This window comes from Perognathus longimembris, chromosome 9 (assembly GCF_023159225.1).
Source record: "Perognathus longimembris pacificus isolate PPM17 chromosome 9, ASM2315922v1, whole genome shotgun sequence".
Classification (NCBI taxonomy): Eukaryota; Metazoa; Chordata; class Mammalia; order Rodentia; family Heteromyidae; genus Perognathus; species Perognathus longimembris.
This window is the reverse complement of record NC_063169.1, coordinates 53,449,663-53,474,155: the sequence shown is the minus strand read 5'-3', so window position 1 is coordinate 53,474,155 and position 24,493 is coordinate 53,449,663. Positions and strand designations below refer to the sequence as shown.

At 38.7% G+C, this 24,493-nt stretch overlaps 1 protein-coding gene across 3 annotated transcripts in view; it reads right to left on the bottom strand.

Annotated features, from left to right (window-relative positions):
- Pde7b (phosphodiesterase 7B) overlaps positions 1 to 24,493 on the bottom strand; it is a 295,006-nt gene that overhangs the window by 30,207 nt on the left and 240,306 nt on the right. For all 3 annotated transcript variants that reach the window (XM_048354139.1, XM_048354141.1, XM_048354140.1), the window contains 3 exons: positions 5,783 to 5,934; positions 3,752 to 3,815; positions 636 to 731 (listed from right to left, as the gene is read on the bottom strand). In XM_048354139.1, the coding sequence (XP_048210096.1) occupies positions 636 to 731; positions 3,752 to 3,815; positions 5,783 to 5,934 (312 nt within the window). The remainder of the gene's footprint in view (positions 1 to 635; positions 732 to 3,751; positions 3,816 to 5,782; positions 5,935 to 24,493) is intronic.

Below are 24,493 nucleotides of genomic sequence, written 5' to 3'. Positions count from 1 at the left end.
ATCCTAAGCCATAGAGGAAGCTTCTATTCAAAGTCTTGGGAGGCTCGGTCTCCTGATCTCCAGTGATCGCATTATCACTGGAGTCACAAATACTGATCCAAGCAAATCTGGATCATCTTCAACTCTGACCAACACGAGGCCTCTTTGGATTTGTCTCTACCTTATTGAAGGCACATCTTTCATGTCCCTCCAATGTAACCCAAGACTTAGAGTACTTTTAGGCTTAAATAATAAAAATAGCCCGAGATTGTGCTGTTAATTCAGTTGTCAGGACTGTTTTCACACGTTCTCAGGGCACATACATGTGTCCAAAGAATCTGTGTCTCTTTACAAATCAAAACTATTTGGACCTATTCATGGCTGTTACTTTGCTCACCTAATTGAAATACTATCAGCCATGGAAAAAAGTCATGTTGAGGCTGGATCCAAATATTTCTTTTGTGCTTAATAACTTTTCTCTCAGTGCCTAGGCCCAGAGTACAAGGCCAGGAGTGGCCAAAAAAATTAAGATAAGCTCATTTAAGATTTGAGGCCTTTATCTACCATGTGGTGGTTCTCCTAGCTTCAAATCGAAGACTATTGTGTTCTGCCATTATCCATAGAACTGGAGTAGAAATTTGGAAAAATAGGCTTACCTAAAAATCTGTGCAAGGTCACCATATCCAACTTGAAATGGTGGATGAGTCCATGGGTGTTGAAGAGGTGGCACAGCAGTGTTACCAGGCTGTTTCCTAGAGAAAAGCAGTCACCTGTTTGACTTATTTTATCACCATTAAAATATCAAGACTGACAATCAGATCGAGTGTCTATAATAAGGGTCCTCTGATAAGATACTTTTTCTTCCTTCTCATTTGAAATGATTCACACCTAGAGGATATTATTACTAGGATTGGTCCTAGCCTTCTTTTATTGTAGAAGGTGAAAATTTCTCTCTAGACCAGAGGCAATGAAAACATTAAAAGGAGCTTGCTTACTGACATATGAGGAACATGAATGATGTGGGAATATATAAGCATATCTTTTTAGTTAATGACCACTTGAAATGGGCCTTAAGGCACTTCCTTCTGACTCTGACATTTACTGATTAACAGTTATAGGCTATTTATTTTTATTCCTATGAAAAACTGAGAGGCAATTTGACTAGGAGGCATTTTAGAACTCAAGCAAGGAGAGATGGAAGCTATAAGAGCATGCAAGCATTCAAGACATATTGTTAATTTAACAATAATAATTTTGAATTTGAAAAGCATTATAGAATTTAAGACTTTGAAATGGGCCAAGAAGATGCCTGAGTGTCTTGAATGAAAAATGACTTGCTGTCTAAGCATGCATTTCTGGGGTTCATAACTTGCCTGTTTCATTATGTTTGAATTATTTTACAAGTCTCAATTTAGAGGTAGTTGATAAAACTGCAAATGATTCTTGTCCATTGACTCCTGAATGAACTTAGTCTGCTAGCAATACATCTCATTTCTCATTCAGCTAATTAGAAACTAATTTATTTGTGTTTTACTTTACATTAAAAATGATTATAAAGGCAATGTACAGAGGGGTTACAGTTACATAAGTCAGGTAAAGTGCACATTTCTTTTTGAACAATGTCACCCCCTTCTCTTGCTCTTTCCTAGTTTTTCCCTCCCAGCCCAACCCACAAGTTGTATAGTTCACTTTCAACAGTGTCCAGTGAGTTCCATTGCTGCATCTGTTCACTCTTTATCCCTCCATTTCTGTGCCTCTCTTACCCTCCCAAAGACAGATCAATGAACAAACAAGACAAATAGAAAAGAAAACAAAAACAGCAACAAAGAAAAAACTCTCTCGTTTCCATTTCCTGGAGTTGATTTCGATAAATATGGTTTTATCTGATCAGTGGCACACAGCCACTGCACCTTTGGTTCTTCTCCCGAGTACCCTCCCTTGCTCTCACTGTGGCTGAATGCCTACGGTCCTGCATAATTTGTCATGTCCCTTTGTATTTTTGATCTAGCTTCTGCATATGAGAGATAACATGCACCATTTGTGTCTCTGCACTTGGCTTAGCTCACTTAACAGGATTTGTTCCGTGTCCATTGCCCTGCAAATGACATAATCTTATTCTTTCTAGAAATTCACTTCTGTGTGTGTGTGTGTGTGTGTGTGTGTGTGTGTGTGTGTGTGTGTGTTTCATTGAAGTCTCTTTTGAACTAGTTGTAGAATCTTATTGGACCACAAATGAACCGAGTTAAACTGAATATTTGTGGCATTCACATTACATTTGATGACAGTTGTGATTATACTTTCTTTTTTTTTTCTTGCCAGTCCTGGGGCTTGAACTCAGGGCCTGAGCACTGTCCTTGAGCTTTTTTTTTTGCTCAAGGCCAGCACTCTACCACTTGAGCCACAGTGCCACTTCCAGCTTTTTCTGTGTATGTGGTACCAAGGAATCAAAACCAGATTCTACCACTAGGCCAAACTCTGGGCTCCTATACTTTCTTTTAACTAGCACTATTTAACAAGTTATTTTGCTCAAGTTACTTTTCTTTCTTTTGAAGAAAAACTTCTTATTAAAATTAATTTCATTTTTTTAATGTGGAAATAAGGAATCAAACCCAAGGCCTCATGCATGGTAGGCAAGCACTTGGCCACTAAGCCATACTCCCAGCCCCTCACAGTTACTTTCTTTCTTTCTTTTTTGCCATTCCTGGGACTTGATCTCAGGTCCTGAGCACTGTTCTTGGCTTCTTTTTGCTCAAGTCTAGCATTTTGCCAACTTGAGCCACAGCGCCACTTCTGGCTTTTTCTATATATGTGGTGCTAAGGAATCGAACTCAGGGCTTCATGTATACGAGGAAAGCACTCTTGCCACTAGGCCATATTCCCAGTCCCTCACAGTTACTTTCATTTACTAGTTTCTCAGTTAATTTGAGCAAAGTAAAATGTAACCATAGGGGATCCATCTATATCTGGTCAAGTTATAATTCCACAATGTAAACTTCCATTTCATGATTCTAGGCTATATCCTCTTAACAGCACAGTCTCAAGTCACAGAATGACAAGAAAACTATCTGTAATGGCTTAATGTTAAAAAAAAAAGGTAGATGACAGGAGAGAGCAATACCAGCATTAAATGTGAGGGTTTTCATTGGCTCCTTAAGCTTGTCTAGGCTTGTTTAATGGGCAGATGAAAATATAATAATATTTTATTATTTTTGAGAAAGAAGGTTTTTAGGGAAACAGAAACTTAAAGCAAAACGAATCAGAGTATTTCCTTTTCTCTTTGGCTCAATGTAAGCTTTGCATTCTCTCCTTAGCAGTCTTTTGCACCTGCTGATTGCAAATATATCTGAGCAACACCTGTAATATGTAGATTCAGCTCATTTAAAAAAATTGCACAAGGACCCTGCCTTGTAAAAGTTAGGACCAGACTGAAGTGCTTTTGTATTTTTAGTTTTCCATTATCAATGAACTTTTCCCTCTAAAATATGACTTAACTATTCTGCAAGGAAAGAATACGATCTACTAGTTCCTAACTCCTTTTAGATTATTACAGTCAGGAGGAAACTATCCTGATTCTAAGGTCAAACTCGTGAGGTCTTAATTTTGATTGAATTAATGTTTCCTCATCCTGGTCCTTCTTAAGAGGCTGCAGGTTTACAAAAGTGGGTAGAGAAGGAAAAAAAGGACAACATTGTTTAAAAATAAACTATTTAAAAATGCAATGAATTCTACTTTATAATGTGCATTTTAGTGACAATTCTTCTGGGTAACTTACCATTTGTCAGACGATCAAACAAGAATATGTCAAAATCCCACATTCCCACTTTGGAGAGCATGTGCTGTGAAGGCAAACAGAAAATAGCACCCACAGGAATCACATCAAGACTCAAACATTTACTTTGAGACAGTGAGTTAAACAGTTAAAAGGTTGGATATAGAGCATACAACCCTACCTACAACAGGTTTGGAGTAAACTAAATCTTACTCACTAATGCCTATTCAGGGGACAGGCTAGGTCAATGTCATCCAGATCTCTTTCTGGCTATAGGGCCTTGAACACATTCCTTAGCTTCTCAATGCTTCAGTTTTCTCATCTGGAAAACAGGTGGCTCGTGCTTTGGAAGGCTGCAGGCTCATCCTCAGTTACATTGGAACTCGGTAAAGGCTCTATGCCACAGACAACGTTTTAGGGAGGAGGTTTGCAACATACTCTTTGAAAAAGGAAGTGAAAACCATTGCAGAGTGCATTATTCCGCTCAGTGTGGGCAGAATGTAAAATTAACCACCGCGCAGGAAACTGAAGAGTAGGTAATTGAAAATATTGGATAATTTAAAGGCCTATTGTGTAATGCAGACTTATTCTCTTTGAAAAACACAGCAGTCCTGGTGACATAAAAGTTGCAGCAGTTGATCCAACTCCTTACCAAAGTTTCTGAACCGTTGCCCCTTTTCTTTGAAGGCATTCACAAGAGGAGCAGCACACACTCCCCTACCTGCCTCCGAATGGCTTGACCTGAGTCCTAGGGAAAATCCTAATGTCTTGCAAGGCACTCTAAGACCTCATAAGTTATCAGAGAAGTGAATGGCTGAGAAGTCATTTTTGAGGTCTGGCTTGAGTGAGTCCTTTTACCCAAACCACACTGTACCAAAGGCACATTCAGGACCTCACTTCTGCCATTCAGACTACTGTTCTTTCTGTATCCTCAGCATCATCTTTATGAAATGTGGCTGCTCCGGGTAGAGATATGATCAAGAGTGCTTTGTCATGATGTTCCAGTACTGGAGGAGATCGGTCTTACTCTCCTTTTAACCTATCGCCTAATCATCTGCCAGCCAACAAGCCAATCACCAACCAGCTACCAATCACCAGTCATCACCAACTAACCATACAACCACCAGCCAAGAGAGCACCAAACACCGCCCAACCATTCATACAATCTCAGACTCTGGGTTGTTACAGATAATGATTTTTAAAATTATATATGTCATACCAGTAGTTAGTTCTTTTGACATTACTACTCATTTATTAAGTGTCAATTAGTAATAAATAAATATATATGTTATAGTAGACAGTATAATATTATTTAGTATATAAGTTATAAATACTATTTTTGACTTATGCTCAATGGCAATAGTTTGTTTCTGAAATTTGAATTCTTTTGGCAATTTAGGCTAGAGATAACATAAACTTTTTCTTGGACCAGCAAACATTAATTTCAGTTTTCAGTCAGATCAATGCCTAGAAAAAATTATTAAAAAGATTTAAATGCATTGAAAATAAAATAATAATACACTGGATTATTGGATTATTTTCTGTACCACCAGAGCAATGAGATAATTTAATGGATTCAGAAATGTAGGTATTCCCTCAGTAATTTTTGAGTTCAAAACTTTATTTTACTGACCACTGCACAAATATATTTTACACATTTGTAGAAATGAAAATAGCATGTGCTAGGTGTGAGTATATTCAGCATGTAACTATGCCTTACCTCTGGGCTGGGAATATAGCCAGTGGTGGAATGTGTGCTTAGCTTGTGTGAGACTCTAGGGTCAAGACCTAGAATTCGTGAATGAATAAAAATGCATTCTCCCTCATTAAGCTCTGCATTGCCTGTATAAGGCAGATGCTTCCTCTTATTTTTATTTTATATTGGATGAAAAGATCCAGATGTGTTGAGCTGCCCCTACCCCAGAACCACACAGCTTCTCAGAGGCAGAGTAGGGCTCCAACCCAGGGGTGTTGTCAACAGAGGCACAGGTTCTTGGCACTGGCATAATGCAGGGAGAGGAGTGACCGGCTTACCCGTGCTTGCCCAAGGTAGTCTTCATCCAGCAGATGGAGAGGGGCTTGTGGTATAATTCCACGAAGCAGCCTCGATGCATGGAAGTATCTTTGGAAACTTAACAGTCTTTTCACCTTTTTCTTGGTGCCAATTTCCCCTGAGTGTGTTGTATCTGTAGAAAGTAAGCAAATGCAGAAATTCATATATCTAAAAGAGAGCCTGGTAACTCCATTATGTGGAGTAGTGCATTAAAAAGGAGAGTTTTGTTTTAGCTTTTGAGATAAGGTCTCACTATGTTGCCCAGGCTGGCCTTGAACTCCACCCTCAGTCTTGAGTTACTGGTGTACATTACCACTCCCAGCTTTGTATTTTAATATATATATGTGTTTATGTATATATATGTATTTATGTATAATAATATGTATTTCTTCTCCTCCTTCTCTTCTTCCTCCTCCTCCCCCTCTTCCACCCCATCTTCTTTTTCCTCGTCCTCCTCGTCCTCCTTCTCCTCCTCCTCCTCTTTTTCCTCCTATTCCTTTCTTCTTTCTGCCTGTCCTTGGGTGATGCTGTTCCTAAGGTCTTTGCTCAAGGCTGGAGCTTTACTATCTGAGCCACAGTTACGCTTATGGCTGGTTTTGAACTGTGATCCACAGATCTCAGTTTCCTAAGTAGTTAGGATTACAGCATGAGTCACCAGTTCTCTCTCTCTCTCTCTATTATAATTTATAGATTAAAATGTCAGGATATTTCTGAGTGGACTGTTGGAAGACACGAACCATTTCAAATGCATGCAACAAGTGTAAGCATGCTACCACCACCATCATCATTGACAAAACCAAAAATATTTTCAAATTCCTTTAGTTGGGCTGGGAATATAGCCTCTTATACATGAAGCCCTAGGTTTGATTCCTCAGTACCACATATATAGGAAAAGCCAGAGGTGGCGCTGTGGCTCAAGTGGTAGAGTGCTAGCCCTGAGCAAAAAGAAGCCAGGGACAGTGCTCAGGCCCTGAGTCCAAGCCCCAGGACTGGCAAAAAAGACAAAACAAAACAAAAAAGCCTCAAATTGCTATAGTTCATGTCCTCCAAAGATCTAGAGAAGCGCATGTCCCATAGAAAGCATTCAATTTCTAAAATGGATGAATGAATGAAGCAATTTCTCCTGCACTTTGATTTGATAAACTAGTGGAAATAAGTGAGAACTCACGTGCAGAATGAAGTCCACAAAGACCACTTGTAGTATTGATGTGTGTCTAGCCACACCCTTGGTCCTGGTCTACTTATCTCCATGTGCATTTGTTTACCTCTTTTCATGGGTAATATCTACATCTATATTAGAAAAACTGTAACTTTAGTGACAGCACATCCAGAAGAAAGCAGGCTTGGCTCCTCTGAATCTCGACTTTGTGTACACAGTACATCCCAAATAATGGGGTCCAGATGTTAATTGACTGGGAGTGTGCCCTGTCTTTCCTCTGTTTAGGGTATTTTGTTGTACTTTTGAGTTCCATGCGGGTAAAAGAGGAGATAGAATAAGGTATGACAGGAACAAAATTACTTAATATATGAGCTGTACATTTTATACTAGACTACAACACTGACCCTACATCTGAAATTGGTAACAGGCATCAATCACTTCTGTGGCCTTAGGGTGACTCATAGTATTTCAGCTGGGACAAAGCATTCCGTACAGGCAATCAGCTAATATGCCTGGTACATTCCGGAAGACTCACCATGATGGGAACAATCAAGGTTTGAATGGCACATGTGACATGAGTATTGAAGTATCTCACTTGCCAAGATAAGATGTTGACGGCTACCAGGAAAAGATAACCCTCCATTAGAAAGGAAGCTTTCTCTCTTTTTGTTTTTTTTGAGAGGGGGGTTTCTAATACTTTTGGATTCCCTTGTCAGTAATGTTTCTGAAATATTAAGGAACATTTGCCTCGCCTTACTTCCCCTTCTGGTGAGAGAGTTCGTCAGATTACAAAGAGCGAGTGTAGGATGAGAAATGAAGCTACATTTTTGAGCCTCCATTTCAGCGTAGCAGTAAATCAAGCCAAAACTGATAGGATCATTTAAAAGTTATAGAGAAGACAACTTTTAAGGGATTTCCTTAAGTAAATATGGGAAAATTGGAGCTCAAAATAGATAAAAGAAGAAGAGATTGTAAACCATGTACAGGAACAAGAATCAATGAATCTACAGTAAGACAAGTAAGACAACAAATTCACAAGAAGGGATGGCCCCTCTTTACAGAGGGTTCACCCAATAAGCACAGAAGGAATAATAGGGTTTGAAAATGACCATTTTGCAGCTATCACAGTAATAACCAAATTGGGCTAGATTTAATATGCCTAATGGATACTGAAATGATTAAGGGAAGCTTAAAAGGCAGCAGGATAATTCACAATATCAAAGTATAGCTGTTTATTAGTTGAATAAAGGGCAATGGGAAGTTTTTGTAGTGAAGAAATAGATACAGAGCTCCATTCTCACTAAGACTGTACTCACTAATGAGAGACATTTGGCACTCAGAATCGATATCATCGCTATAACTATTTCTATATATCTATATCTATCACTGCAGATTCAGCATCACAGAAGGAGTTTTTCTTCCCAAAGCACGTATGTGACTCCAACAAAGAGGACACAGAAAAACACAGGTAGAAGGACACTACAAAACAAGTGGCCTATAAGCTTAGAAAGGTCAATGTCATGAAGTATAATGATAGTGTCAGGCATTGTTTCATTACAACAGAGACACTGCATTAAATGTGATGGATGAACCTTGTTTGGAGCCTGAGTCAGAGACACAATTTCAGTACATTCCACTGGTAGGATAATTTGTGAAATTTCAATATGGAATTATATGTGTGATAGTAATATTGCACCTGCAAATTTATTGAGTTTGATAATTGAACTATACAAAAAACGCCCTTGAGTTCTGTGGAATACAGGTTGGAATATTTAGAGATACAGGAAAATGATATGAACAGCAAATTCTTATATACATATATATGGATATATCAATATATATCCATATATATGTAATTTCAGTCAGCAACACTTCCACAGGAAGTAATATATAAATATATAATATTACATATTATATATATTTATTTATTGGTGTGTGCGTGTTAGTACTGGGGCTTGAACTCAGGGCCTCTGGTTCCTGCTTTGCTTTTTACAAGACTAGCACTCTATCACATGAACCACAGCTTCACTTCTAGCTTTTTGCTGGTTAACTGGAGATAAGAGTGTCATGGGCAAATAAAAAAAAAAGAAAGAAAGAAAAAAAAAAGAGTGTCATGGACTTTCCTTCCAAGACTGGCTTTGAATCAAAATCCTTAGATCTCAGTCTCCTTAGTAGCCAAGATTGCAGCCTCGAAACACCAGCACCTGGCTAAACACATATATATTTATATAAATAAAAATTTCAGTAGTAAGGCAGGTATTGCGGAGTATAACAATTGTTGCATCTGGAAGGTGAGCATATGAATTGCTTTACCCTTGGAAATTTTTCTTAGATTAAAACTGGTCTTATAATAAAATTTGTATGGCGAGAGGGAATGGGAAGAGAGCAATGTGAATAAAATGAAGAAAGACAACTTTTTACAATTTTTGCTTCATAGGAAATAAAGAAATGTGTTGACAGTTCGATATAAAATGATGTAAATTCTTTCATAAATAAAAGAAATCCATTATTCCTGCTATGTATAAGGCAAATCTAAAAGGAAATATTCACAAATGACACATTCCTGTTTCAATGTTCTGTGAAACATTTCACATTCTAAAGAACTATGGAGAAATCATTCCTGCTTCAATGTTCTGTGAAACATTTCACGTTCTAAAGAACTATGGAGAAATTTCCTTGTAGCTGGCAATATACCTGCGATTACTAACGGAATCTGAAGAAAACAAGATACCTTGAAAGAAAGGTAATGGTAGTTATCAGTCTCCTTAAATTAGAATTTGAACCTACTGCCTTACTCTCCAGCCCAACTCCTGGTCTGTCCCACACATCTTTGGAGCATAAGCTCAGATATTATTTTAAAAATATACTAATAAGTGGGGTGTCAGTGGTTCATGCTGTTAAACCTAGCTACTCATGAGGCTGAGATCTGAGAACAGAGGTTCAAAGCCAGCTTGAGCAATAAAGTCCATGGGCCTCTTAGCTCTAATTAACCACCAGAAAACCAGAAGTGGTGCTGTGCTGTGGCTCAAGTGGTAAGGAGCCTTGAGTCAAACAGTTTAGGGACAATACCCCTCCTTGAGCTCCTAAGTTCAAGCCCCTTCCTCCCCAAAACGGGCCCCCAAAGTATCACATATGCAATTCACCAGGAGATTGTTCAGTTTTCTAACAAACTGGTTATCCTGATATATATTCTTTATTTATACACTTTCAAATGTACCCTGAGATGGCCCAGAAGGTATTTTCCAAGTTATTGTATTATTTGGTGGCCAATGTTTTCTAAATCATCAGTGACTATACTATTTAGCAGCTTTGTGAAAGTTATTCTTTTTTTTTTTTTCTTTTGTAGTTGTTTGTTTTTTTTTTTTTTTTTTTGGCCAGTCATGGGCCTTGGACTCAGGGCCTGAACACTGTCCCTGGCTTCTTTTTGCTCAAGGCTAGCACTCTGCCACTTGAGCCACAGCACCACTTCTGGCCATTTTCTATATATATGGTGCTGAGGAATCGAACCCAGGGCTTCATTAATGCGAGGCAAGCACTCTTGCCACTAGGCCATATTCCCAGCCATGAAAGTTATTCTTTATTAAGAAAATCATTCAGAAGTGATTTAGTAGTTTAATGAAAATCTTAATATTTAATTTTCATCAAGGACATATCAAAAAGCAAAATGGGAAAAATAATCAAGGCAGTTTAGAGAAACAATCAATAATGTTAGAAAAATAAATTTATTTTAAATAATATTATTTAGCAATCAACTGTTGCTTAGGAAATACTTTGTGCTAGATGAGATAATGAGATTAGAAGCTAAAAGTTTTGTTTTAGGGGAAAAATTTCCATGTAAGAAACTATCTGTAAACAAATTATCATTCTGTATAATTGATCAGGTATTGTTTTGGAAGGTAATAAAATAAAATATACACATTTATTCTTAAAAGGACTTTCAGTGCATAATTAGAAAATTTTACTTTGGGGGGCTGGGGATATGGTCTAGTGGAAAGAGTGCTTGCCTCGTATACATGAGGCCCTGGGTTCGATTCCCCAGCATCACATATACAGAAAATGGCCAGAAGTAGCGCTGTGGCTCAAGTGGCAGAGTGCTGGCCTTGAGCAAGAAGAAGCCAGGGACAGTGCTCAGGCCCTGAGTCCAAGCCCCAGGACTGGCCAAAAAAAAAAAAAAAAAAGAAAAAGAAAATTTTACTTTGGTAATTAGGAGTGTCTCTATTTCTGGATAGAAACTTAAATGATTTAGTTTAGAAAATCAAAGGAATCCTAATAACATACATAGTAGTGAAATGCTAAGTTTAAGACATGTATATAATAAAACAACATTATTTAAAGATATTAACTTATCCTGATGCATTTTTGTTTCTTATTTCTCTACAGTCTTTGTTTTTTTTATTTGGAATAGTTACACAGAACCTTTCCAAGGTGTCCCATTGCCTAATCTATGCGAGCATTGATCCGAACTGTGAGATTCATTTTCTGTTCATTTGTTCCTTTATGAATAGTGCAAATATGTATTAACACATGTTTGCACTACTTTGGGACTAATTTTAGGGTGATGAAATTTGTATTGGCACTGACATTCTGGTAATTTAAAAACTTACAAGTTGGGGTTGGCCTAAGTGCAAGAAAAGTTATTAAAATCATTTTCCCTTTTTATTTCCTTCTCTATGGCATAACGTCTTTAGAGGGATTGATGAAATGTTGGTAGTAGGAGAAATGAATATCTTCAGTGAAAATATAGCTACACTCCTTTGATGAGGGCATCTCTGGTTTTCCATAGGTCAGCATCAACTCTTCTCAGAGGTCAAATGCTTAGTGACTGATGGAGAAGCCACTCCGGTGATACCAAGGACAAAGAAAAGAGAGCAGAGCTGATCATAAGCATATGTAAATACCAAACCGCATAAACCTACTTTCAGCATTTTGACCCTTAATTCAATGGAACCTCTTAAAGAATGCATCAATAAAGGCTTTTTCTACAAATGATTGTGCCGATAATTATGATAAAGACAATCCTTGTTGAGTTAGTGGCTATTCATAGCCTTTTAAAATTCCTTTTACAGGATTTTTATGTCTTACATCATAAAATTATGGGTGTTCATGACTGGTTATACCCAAGTTTCTTTTCTTCATTTCTCTTCTCTTCTAGCTTGGAATCCCTTGTGAAGTAGTGGTTCACTATATGCGTGTGTTGAAACATCACCTTTGTACCTCATTAATTTGGAACATTTTTATAACGAATGAAATAAGTTCAAGTTAAAATACTTAGTTGATGTAATTTGAACACATTCAGGTAGTTTACAGAAAAATCACTGTCCAATGCCATTTTTTGAATAATAAAGGGCATTTATGGATGTGTTCTTTAAGAGGTTCCATTGGAAAAGGCAAGATGATAAAATTTACATTTGGTTTGAACTAATTTTCTTCACAGGCCCAGGCCCAGCTCTTTCTGCTCCTGACTTGGCTTTAAGTAAACCTTTGCTCTAACGCTAAGCTCTTCCCTATGTGGTGCATGCTCTCTCTGTTCACAGGTCTGACTTTCTTATTAGTCTATAAGGTCTTGGAGATCAGATATTTGCTAATTTTCTTTGAATTTGCACGATATCCTGGAGGTGTGAATATTGGTTGACAGAATTAAATTACTTCTCTGATGTGTATGGTCCAGTCTAAGTCTAAGAATGCTAAACCCTGGAAAAATCAGGGTGAAAGTCTAGCTTTCATATGCAGCTTTAAAAAAGATGAGGCAGGGGCTGGGGATATGGCCTAGTGGCAAGAGTGCTTGCCTGGTATACATGAGGCCCTGGGTTCAATTCCCCAGCACCACATATACAGAAAACGGCCAGAAGTGGTGCTGTGGCTCAAGTGGCAGAGTGCTAGCCTTGAGCAAAAAGAAGCCAGGGACAGTGCTCAGGCCCTGAGTCCAAGGCCCAGGACTGGCCAAAAAAAAAAAAAAAAAAAAAAAAAAAAAATGAGGCAAGAAATGAGGGAGGGGGATGCAGTTATGTTATTCAGTGCATATCAGGCGAGAGTAGGAAAATTGAGGGGGCTGGTAGATTTGGGAGGTATGGGGTAGTAGAATGAAAAAAGGGGTTGTACTGATTAAACTACATTGTACTTACAAACTGACATATTGAATGGTAATCCTTTGTACAGCTACTTAAAGATATTGTATATATGTATATCTCTATATATTTCAGGTCATTAGTGTTAATTTGATTTTAAGTGTCTTGAAACACAACTAGCACATTTACAACAGGATTTTCCTCTTTTGTTATACCTTCTAATAGTTCAGAGTTTAAGATTCCTGCAAAGATGGAAGGTTAGAAGAATTTTCCAGAATGGCAGTTTTCTTTAAAGCAGGTATGAAGATTGAAGGTACTTAGTCTAAGAGAAGTATCTTGCAGAAGTGATTTTTTAAGTAGATTACTTTAAGAAATGGGGGAAAAAAGAGGCAGTATGTAGAAAAGAGTATTGGTGGATTTCCAAAATGTACACTGGAGGCTTCTTCTCGTCTTTTTGATGAGGTGCTAAAGATGTCAGTCTCTGAATGAGACTGGTGCTCGTTTTGAATTATTAAACACGTTGGTTCATTTTCATGTACTCTGAGTAAAAATTCATAAGTTGGTTTTGGCTATGATGACTTTAGTATTCAAATCTCTCTTTTCACAGTTCAGCATCTCCACACATTAAAGTTTCCATTTATTCATAAGAAAACCCAGCTGCCAAAAAAACCCTCTTAAAATCAAATATGATGTCTTCTCCAGTCCTTTAGAAATTGTCATTGGCCATAAATGACCATATTTGTTTATTTCTCCTTGGGCACATTATCAGAGTCAGAAAATGGGGTGTAGAAACTGATAATGACCAGTAATATTATTTGACCTGTGGAGATTTTTCTCCCAAGAGTAGACATATTTTGAAGTTGATGTCACTACTGTCTTTTGAGATCTAGAGCAATTTGATTGAGATAGAACTAATTTCCTAACCATCCAGAGAATATGTTAGCCCCAGAATTTAACAGAAAAGAAAACAATTTGTAAATATTATAAAACAAATAAAAATACCAACAATAGAACCCTGGGCAATAACAAAAACACCACAAAAGTAAAGAGAAAAAAGAAAAAAAGAAAAATAAATCCAAAGTGCAGGGCTGGGAATGTGGCTTGCCTAGCATGCATGAAGCCCTGGGTTCGATTTCTCAGCACCGCATAAACAGAAAAAGCCAGAAGTGGCGCTGTGGCTCAAGAGGTAGAGTGCTAGCCTTGAGCAAAAAGAAGCCAGAGACATTGGTCAAGCCTTGAGCTTGAGGACTGGCAAAAACAAAAACAGAAAACAAAACAAAAAAACCCCAAATAAATAGAATAAAATAAAATACACCGTCACCTTAAAATTTCATTTGAAGTTGGGAAATCAATTTGAGCTGGGAGGATCTAAGAAGTTATTTTAAGTTTGCGAAACTCAAGTCTTGAATAGGATGTATTCAAGCTCCATGGCATTAACTGTTTTGTGTACGAAAGTTACTCACGAATTCTTGATGGATGTCACTAGGAGAAGAGTTTTGTTTTGACACTGCCAGAATGTGAGGAGGAGAAGGAGGAGGAGGTGGAGGAGGAGGAGGAGGAGTCTTCTATATGGCAGGGTAAAATTGTTTCTCTAGCTCTAACTTCTTAACATTTCATTGTTTTCAATTGCTAGTTTTCACTTATGTTCTTGACAGTGATGAGACACCAACATGGCTGTTGCGAACAACAAAGGAGGAGGGACTTGGTTTTCTCCAATTGGCTATGTCCACACCTGCTGCATTCACCAAAGAAATGTATTCAAGGGACTGGGAATGTGGCCTAGTAGTAGAGTGCTTGCCTAGCATGCATGAAGCCCTGGGTTTGATTCCACAGCACCACATAAACAGAAAAAGCTGAAGGTGGCGCTGTGGGTCAAGTGGTAGAGTGCTAGCCTTGAGCAAAAGAAGCTCAGGGACAGTGCCCAGGCACTGAGTTCAAGCCCCAGGACTGGCCAAAGGAAAAAAAAAAAAAAAAAGGAAATGAAAAAGAGAAAAGAAATGTGTTAAAGAGGGTCAAAGGCTTGTCCTCAACACACTCATTTTTGGCAAAATAGCTTCCTGTTTGCCTATTGTAAAAGTCTGTTCCAATCCACAGAGTATGAGTTCCAGGGTTAGTGATGGTTCGAGAACTATTGTTTGCTTTTTGTAAGGATGGAAAAGATCATCAAAAGTAATTTCTGGAGACTTCTTTGGGCAGTAGGAAGATTTAAAAAAAAATCTCAGTTAGAATGAAATTTAAATAAATTAGTATGAATTAGATCAAATTTCCTCAGCCCTCACAGAGAAACACATGCCAGGCACAGTGTGGTTTTATTGAACCCTCCGCTTCTGAATTTGAAATGTTTAGCAAATCCAGAGTTTTGAGGGCAATGGTTTGTGGTAGGCAAATTGAGGTGACCAAACTTTTAGTTGATTTTATGTCTCCTGAGGTTAAAAATGGCTACAGAACTCTCTAGTTCTCAGCATAAATTTTAAATAAGTGTGGTCTTTTATCCAGAGATATGTACTTCAATTGTTAAGCATCACTACCCAAATTCCAAATGTGTGCTGTAATGCAGGTCTGCTTCTCAGCCTTGACTTTCTCTGCTTCTTTATGGCCATATCCCAGAAATTGGACTAACCTTTTGCACTAGTCATCTTTTCCAATCTATCTCACCTATGCCTGACACATTTATTCTTCCAGCATAACTCCAACCGTGCTGTCCTGGATCCTGCAATGATTTCCCAACGACTGCAAAACTCAGACGATTTAATTGGCATTTGTGGTCTTCCACAATACCATGCCAACTTACTGTTCCGTTTTGATCTCCTACAGGTCTCTTGCAGACAAACAGGTCTCTGGCTCTTGCTGTTGTTCCCCATGGCTTTCTGTCGCAATACACAGTTGAACTCCCTTCACCTGCTGAAGTGCCCTCCATCCTTTAATACCTTGATTCTAGCTTCTGGCCTCCTGGTCTGATGCACACTGACACCTCTGGGTTTGAATGCTTTGCATTTGGTATTGTGGTAATTTCGTTTGTCTTAGTTGGTAGACGCTGCATACTGTGAGCAGGGCCATGTCTTATTTACTATGGTGCTTGGCTTAAAAAGCATCTCTCTGCTAATGGGAAAGAGGGGCTGGTGGGACCCAAGGGGTGGGGTAGGAGAATGAAGTAGAATGTAGGCAAGAATTCATTGTCTATACCACAGTATTGAGAAATAGAAGGGCAGGGTGCATTGAAGGGCGTGCGTGTGTAAAAATGCTGGAGTGATACAGACCAAGATGCATTGCATGCATCAACTGCTTTGTTAAATGGCAAAAAATTGAATACATTCCCTAAAAATTAAGAAAAGCAAGGGAAGGGGTGAGTTGGGAGGGGTGACATGGATCAAAATGCACTGCATTCACAAACTGCTTTGTTGAATGGCAACTCCTTTGTACAACTACTTAAAGATAATAAAAGTATTCAGAAAAGGTCCTTATTGAAAGCAAGAGTGACGGGAACCTGATGAGATTGGTTTGGGAAGGGAAAGGGGAGGTGAGGGAATGACGGAAGGGATGGCTGATCAACATGCATTGTAGCCATAAATGAGCATGTTCAAATGAAAAGTCAAAGAAGGCGCACAGGAATGAGGTGATTATTGCTTGAAGTGTGAAGTTCCCCACCCAGCACACCCATGCTACCTGATGACCATGTAGTCATTACATTGAATTACTTGTCTTGAGCAGGCAGGACTCAGTCATGGGAAGGGACGGATAGTGGAAGTGAAAGAATTTGAACCTTTGCTTCTTTTATGAATTTGCAACATTTCCTGAAATGATCATACGTGCATTTTTAGAATAGTAGTAGGTCAATATTACACTAACTTTAATCATGGGCAGAGGCTTGGCTAGAAACTTCTACTCCTAATAACTAGAATATGTGTGTTATTCTTGAGAAAGTAAGTATATTCTAAACTAATTCTTTTTTTGTTGTTGTGACAAAGTTGGCTTAAAATTCACTTCGTTTGTGTGACTCTTCTAACTTAATTCAGTGGGTATTATATGTAGCTAGAGTGTTAATTCTCCCCTCCCTCCCTGCCTCCCTTTCTCCCTCCCTCCCTTCTTGTTTTCTTCCTTCTCTTTCCTCCCTCTTTTCTTCTCATCCCCTCCCTTCTCTTCTTTATCTCTTTTCTCTTTCTCTTTCTCTTGCAATACCAGATTGATCCCAAGGCCTTGAACATGCTAGGTAAGTACTCTACCACTTGAGTCATGTCCCCTAGTCAAAGAGTATGATTCTTTACATGTAAGTATTCTTCCTTCATTCAGCTGAGAGCCACAGATGCTCACTTGTGCATTGAGTTTGGCTCCTTGTGGCCATGGTTACATATGGATCATAGTAATCATGACCATGATCAGGAGTCAGAGTAATCATGTCTATAGTTCTTTGTGTAGACTACGCTTAAGGAACACAATCCCATTAAGATGCTAGCAGGCCATGGACAGCTGTATGTTTTCACGTTGAATGAGATTAGAGCAAGGAGAGCCTTGTTTATGATTATTGTAGGGTCCACCTGTATGACAAGTCCTGACTTGTGACCAAAGATGTGACAGCTGAACTTATTCTAGAACAAACCTAGACCTAAGGAGCTTTGAGCTTGTTTACAAATGTCCTGTTATTTAACTTTCATAAAGGTGAGTATTGTGAAGTTAGTATTTATAGTTACATTTTATAGGAAGAAATGGATTTGGAAAAGTTTTTTTTTTTTTTGGCCAGTCCTGGGCCTTGGACTCAGGGCCTGAGCACTGTCCCTGGCTTCTTCCCGCTCAAGGCTAGCACTCTGCCACTTGAGCCACAGCGCCGCTTCTGGCCGTTTTCTGTATATGTGGTGCTGGGGAATCGAACCTAGGGCCTCGTGTATCCGAGGCAGGCACTCTTGCCACTAGGCTATATCCCCAGCCCATGGAAAAGTTTAATAATTTACCCAAGATAGTTAGCTGGTAAGTAACAAAGCAGCAACTGGAACCTGAGTGATTCTCATCTTGAATATGATGCCTTGGTCATTATTTCCTATTCTTTGTAGGAAAGATTAGTAAGAGAAATATGTCAGCCAGGCATAGGACCATATTTTCTTTAGGGCCCAGCGACACATTTATACTGAAGGGCTTTCTACTTATTTTCTTTAGAAGAGTCATAGAAACAGAAATGAAACGATGGACATTATTGGGCAAGGGGAGTATAAATTGAAAATTGCCCTTCAATGGGTGTAGAGTTCCAGTTCCACAAGTTGAAAAAGTTCTGGAGATCTGTTTACAATATTACAAACCAATAACAAGATTGTACTGGACATGTAAAGTTTAAGCAGGGACATCTCATATGTTATTTATAATAATAAAAAGAAGAGCACAACAAACACAGTGAAAGGAAATTTCAATATAACTCATAAATACAAGCATTTAAAACCCAATCATGATGTAAAGGCTGAAGATTAAAATTAGTGTCATCGAATTGGAATGTCAGAATGGAAGATATTGTAATGCTAATCTTGAGAACTCATAAAATAGCTAGAAAACAAGTAGAGAAATAACTTCAGGGCAAAAAATTGTAAGTGGTTCTGTATATGTAACTCTCCTGTTTCACCAACTGTACAAATGTAGTATTAGGAAATGAATAATAAATCACTTGTGGGTTCTAAAATTGAGAACACATGTCTTACTGACATGACTTAATGTGATTTGGTTATTGTTACCCAAAGCAATTCACAGACACTGGGCAGTGTCTGCTGCTTTGGACATGACAAACATTTTTGCTGTGCACATGAGCAGAGCTTTCTTGTGGGGGAGGCAAAGAGTGGGAGGTACTTGGGCAAAAATGCTGCTCACAATAAAATGGATGGGATGTGCCCCAGCCTCTGGTTTAACTATTTTGGAGCCTCAAAGTCACCTAAAATTGTACCCAGAGATTTTGCCAATTGACACACCTATCAGAGCACAGTCTTGCTTATTTCATGTGGTTGGTCCATGGTCATTCTCTGCTTTATGTTTTTTTCTTGCCCTCTAGACAACATATCTTGTATGTCCTATCTCAATATATCTTCCTACTTTTATGCTGTTAAGTAATATTCTAATCAGGAATGGTTATTGATGATGTATCATATTTTTTGGTGGTTGCCAATGACTGACATGGAAGTCTTTGGACAGTGAATGCGTTGGTGATTTGAACTGAGCCATGTGGAAAGTCTCTACCCACAAACAGCCATTGAGGATCTACTCTGTGCTAGGGACAGAAATATCTGAGTGTTGACGCGCCCCCCCCCCCCCACACCGCACAATTTTTCTTTCTACCTTAGCTATGTTCGGTAAGGCTAAGGAGGTTTTGTAGTATAGAATGCCTGGGAACTGTATTCTAAGGTGAATCTCTGAGCAAGAGGAAGTTACTTGGGTAGTAAATGCTCCACCCTCAAGAGGGAGATAATTAATTTTTCCTTTTGGTCTTGATGGAATCTGAAGCCTGTCTTTTCTACGGGATAGAGGCAAGATGGCACCTGCTATGGATGTGGGGGTGTGGCAGGGTGGAGAAGATGAAATAGTAGAAAAGGAGCGAGAAAGGAAATCAGAAGAGAAGGGACACGCAAGCTCCTGGAGGCGCCTCAGTAGAAGGGGATCTGAGAAAATGTGTGTGGGGGTGGAGTTTAGGCACCACTGTCTGATCCCACAGGGGGTGGAGAGTTGTCATCCACTGGGATCTATTCTTTTTGTTAATCCATTCTGTTTTCCCTTGCAGATGAAGTTAAACACAGGGGTGGGGTTAGAGTGGTTGGTCAGAAATGAGTTGCTATTTTTAGGACTATAGAGACCACAGAGTTCTAAAAACAAGCTTATATAAGCTTCTATTGGAAAAAAGAGATTGTACATTTAGCCTGCTAAAGCTGTAGAGAAGTCTACTCAGGCAGGACTCGTGGAAATGCACATGGCAAGGAGAGAAAGCGAGGTGGCATAGAAATGCACAAGGAGGCATGGGTGCAAAGAGTGAGCTAAGACCTCTCTTGCTTTGTCTCCTCCTAGCTCACCAGCCCTGGATCTCAGAATGAACATTGTCTTTGCTGGGCCGCAAAAAGGAGGAATAGAGGATGACGGAGGCAGAGGTATGAGTCATGGAACAAATTCAACTAAGGACTTGCAGAATGACCAAAAAGAAGAGTTGTGCCTTATTGTCTTAATAGCTCATGCTTCCTTTCCCTCTCAGCCAACATTAACTGAAGTTTTACTTTGGCTGAGGTACTAAGCTAACCATGGGCCATTCCAAAATAAGAATCTCAGCCTCCTGAGTAGCTAGGATTAGATTATACAGGTGTGAGCCACTGGCCAGAAAGATTAAAACTCTTGCCTTAGCTTTACCTAACAACTCCTTTAAAAAATTAATTCTATTGTATCCCACTAAGAAACAGTACCAGCTAATAAAAAGTGTGGGGGCTGGTTTAATGACTGTTTTGCTTGTTACAGATTTTCTACTGTTTTTCTTACCATGTTCATACTGTTTCCTTGACCTATAAGCCTGAACTAGTGATAGTTAACTGTTCAGTTTTCTTGTTGTAGGAACTGGGACCCCTATGCAAAATTTCCTAGTCCAGGGAGGTTTTTCCCTAACTTGTACCCCTTCCTTATTCATTCTATTCTGCTAAATGTTTGGGATTAACAGATAAAGCACAGCCACTATCATTGGCTTAGTGGGTCAGAAAAAGAACTATAATAATCCTGCTATACGTGAATAACTGCTTTGTTGAGTATGACTGGAGTGTTATCACTATGGGGTGCCTAGTAAAGAGTGCGAGGCACCGGGTAAGAACAGGTAGACTCCACCCAGACACCTTCCTTTCTCTTTCTGTTCTTCTACCCCATCTTCTATTTTATCCCAAAGCCCAGCCACTGCATGACTGCTTCTATGTTTCCTATATGAGCCTACCAATCTGGTATTGCTTGTCAGCACTCTCACTCTCTCTCTCTCTCTCTCTCTCTCTCTCTCTCTCTCTCTCTCTCTCTCTCTCTCTCTCCTACCTGGTTATTATTTATTATTTATTATTTATTTTTTTTTGGCCAGTCCTGGGGCTTGGACTCAGGGCCTGAGCACTGTCCCTGGCTTCTTTTTGCTCAAGGCTAGCACTCTGCCTCTTGAGCCACAGCACCCCTTCTGGCCATTTTCTGTATATGTGGTGCTGGGGAATTGAACCCAGGGCCTCATGTATACAAGGCAAGCACTCTTGCCACTAGGCCATATTCCCAGCCCCACCTGGTTATTATTTTGAGTGATCAGTTTTCCCATCAAAATTAAGGTGCTAGATGTCTAATCATTATGCTGTTGATTTGTATGGGACACATTTGATTTACACATATGTGCTAAGAGAGCTTTCTAAATGACTCCGAATCAATATCCCAAAGTGTCCAGGCTCCCACAGCCAGACCCATTCAGCTTTTCAGTGTTCCAGAACACATGCTCCCAGGGGTGACAAGTGGCTGTCTGCCCTCTTGATGACCTGGTGGGCTTGACAGACGTCACACTGGAGAACGAAGAGTGCGGGGGGGGGGGGGGGGTGCTATTTGGAGTTGATCCAGAACTCTCCTTCAGACTGTCAGAAGCTTCACAACAGGGTGCGAAGTTCAGAAGTTCAGTTAAGTCCAAGGTCCTTCACCTTGGAAAGTTTTCATTAATTTCTTTCCTCTCTTCTTTGTACATCTCTAAAAATGCTGCAGTTACAAATTTCTCAGCACGACTTGGTCAAAACCCACTTAAACATTGTGTCAGGAATCTGCTGAAGCCATGCTGTCGAAAGTTAAAGTTACAATCCTGAAAAGCTTCTATCACTTCAAAAATATCTAATTTTCAGCATCCTGATTTTTAGTGATACTGAATTTCAGTTTCTTTTAGGTGTATCAGCTCTGAAATAATTTTCTTTAGAGCAAAATTCCAGAAATTTTATGTTTACTTTTTAAAAATTGGTTTTTAAAATGTATTTATTGTTATTATAAAGGTGATATACAGAGGAGTTGCAGTTATTTAAGTCAGATAAAGAGTACATTTCTTGGGCTGGGAATGTGGCTTACTGGTAAAGTGCTTGCCTACCATGCATGAAGCTTTGGGTTTGATTCCTCAGCACCAAATAAATAGAAAAAGCTGGAAGTGGTTCTGTGGCTCAAGTGGGAGCGTGCAAGCTTTGAGCAAAAAGAAGCCAGGGACAGTGCTCAGGTCCTGAATTCAAGCCCCAGGACTGGCAAAAAACAAAACAATAAAAACAAAAAATAATATATTTCTTTTGGAACAATGTCACCCCTTTCCTTACTATCTCCCAGTTTTCCCCCATTCCCACCTACAAGTTATAAAGTTAATTTTTAACATAGTGTCTAGTGAGTACCACTGCTGCATTTGTTCACCCTTTGTCCCACCATTTCTGTGCTCCCTCCATATCCCCTACCAAAGACAGATAGACAGACAAATAAGACAAAAGGAAATGAAAACAAAAACAACAACAGAGAAAAAAATCCCTTGTTCCCACTTGCTGGAGTTTATTTCAATAATTATTTTGTATAGTCAGATGCACATAGCTATTGCATCTATGTGATTCTTTCCTCTGAATATACATTCTTTTTTTTCCTTTAAAACTTAATAGAAACCAATGGAAACTAATGATGCAACAGATAAAACTTCAATAATAATAATAGACTAATTTTAGAAGCTATGTTTTAGGTTTAAGACATTTAAAATTGAAACCCTAGGAGGAGGTAACAAAAAGTACAAGAAATGTATCCAATGCCAAACGTATGAAACTGTAATCTCTCGTATATCACTTTGTCAATAAATAAGAAAAAAAAAGAAACCCTATCACTGATTAATAAAAATCCCAAAGCCACTTGGTGACAGATGAAGTAGTAATGAACAGCTTAAGATGCAAATAAAGTCAAAAGTACTATTGAGATTTGTGAGTTTAATGTGGGAGGAATAACATCTTAGAAGCATTTGAAAAATCATGGGACATTTCTGGTTGTCAGAATGGCAGCAATGGCCAGAATGAGATTTAGAAGAAGAGATTTAGAGATGTGCCACACAATGGAGAATTGTCCTATACCTCCCTCCAATTTTCAGTGTACGTTCAGGTATTCATGAATTCAGCAAAATGCCTGTTTATAATGATTAGAACCTGAAACCTAACCCCGTTTCTCTGTGTTATGTATTAGTACACAATGTTCTTTTGTACAGCTTAATTCAGTTTGTTAGGGATGCAAGTACTTCACAGATGGGCTGGGTAGGTGTGAGGTGACATAGGAGGAGAAAGTGTTGGACAGGGCTTTTCCAGGCATTGCTCTCCATGTAGACTGCTTATGATATTTGACTCTGCTTCCAATACAGCACACCTGTGTCACCTTCACAGGATTTAGCACATAGGCACCATGCATGCCTCTCCATCTTTATGCCTGTTAGAACGTTACTCTTAAGCATTTGCATGACAAAAACCCTGAAGATCTTACACTGCTGGTCTTATCTTTCTAATTTATAATGCAGCGAGGAACATATATATATATATATATATACATATATATATATATATATATATATATATATATATATTCCTTTTTTTTTTTTTGCCAACTCTGGGGCTTGACCTCAGGGCCTGGGTGCTGTTTGCTCAAAGCTAGTCTTCTACCTCTTGAGCCATAGCTCCATTTTTATTTGTTTTGTAGTTCCGTGGAAATAAGTGTCTCATAGCCTTTCCTACCTGTGCTGGCTTCAATCTGTGATCTTCAGATCTCAGCCTTCTGAGTATTCAGGATTACAGGCCCCAGCTTATATTGACTTTTTAAAAAACAACAACCTTAGGTGAATAGGAAGCTATAGATTTTCTTAAAAGACAACAAAAGAGATTTTAATAAAATACTAGTGATGATAAAAAGAGAGTCACTGGGTTTGAGAAGGTCAACATTTCCCCCCAGTTTCTACTGCCATTTGTTCAATCTTCCATTTGATGCAGTGAAGGGGGCCTCATCAAAACTGAGCAGCTCTAAGGACCAGGCTCTTGACCCTCCAATATGGAGATAAATGATCCCTCTTTCTTTATAAAGTTACAAGCTTTGGACATTTTGTTTTAGCAGTGGAAAACAGATGAATATAACACCCTCGATTGAACTCATTTTGGAAGACTTCTTGTAATAAGGCAAGCTCTGTAGCTACTGTTGTCTTCACATTATGCATAATCTAACTTTAGTAAAAATAGAAGTGCCATCCATGACAAGAAATCTTTTGGAATAAGCACCTTAATTTCCATATATAATTTAAAGTGTCCTTAAACCACTTTTGAGTCACCCTTTCCTATTATTTCTGTCATTAATATTATTGATAAATAGCTACCAAAGCCTTTTAATGATTACTTAAAGAACTATAGGTATTCATTTTCCTAATCTCTATTTGAGACAATTAGAAATAATCTTGAGAGGTGATTTAAGGTTGTGAGAGCTCTTCAATA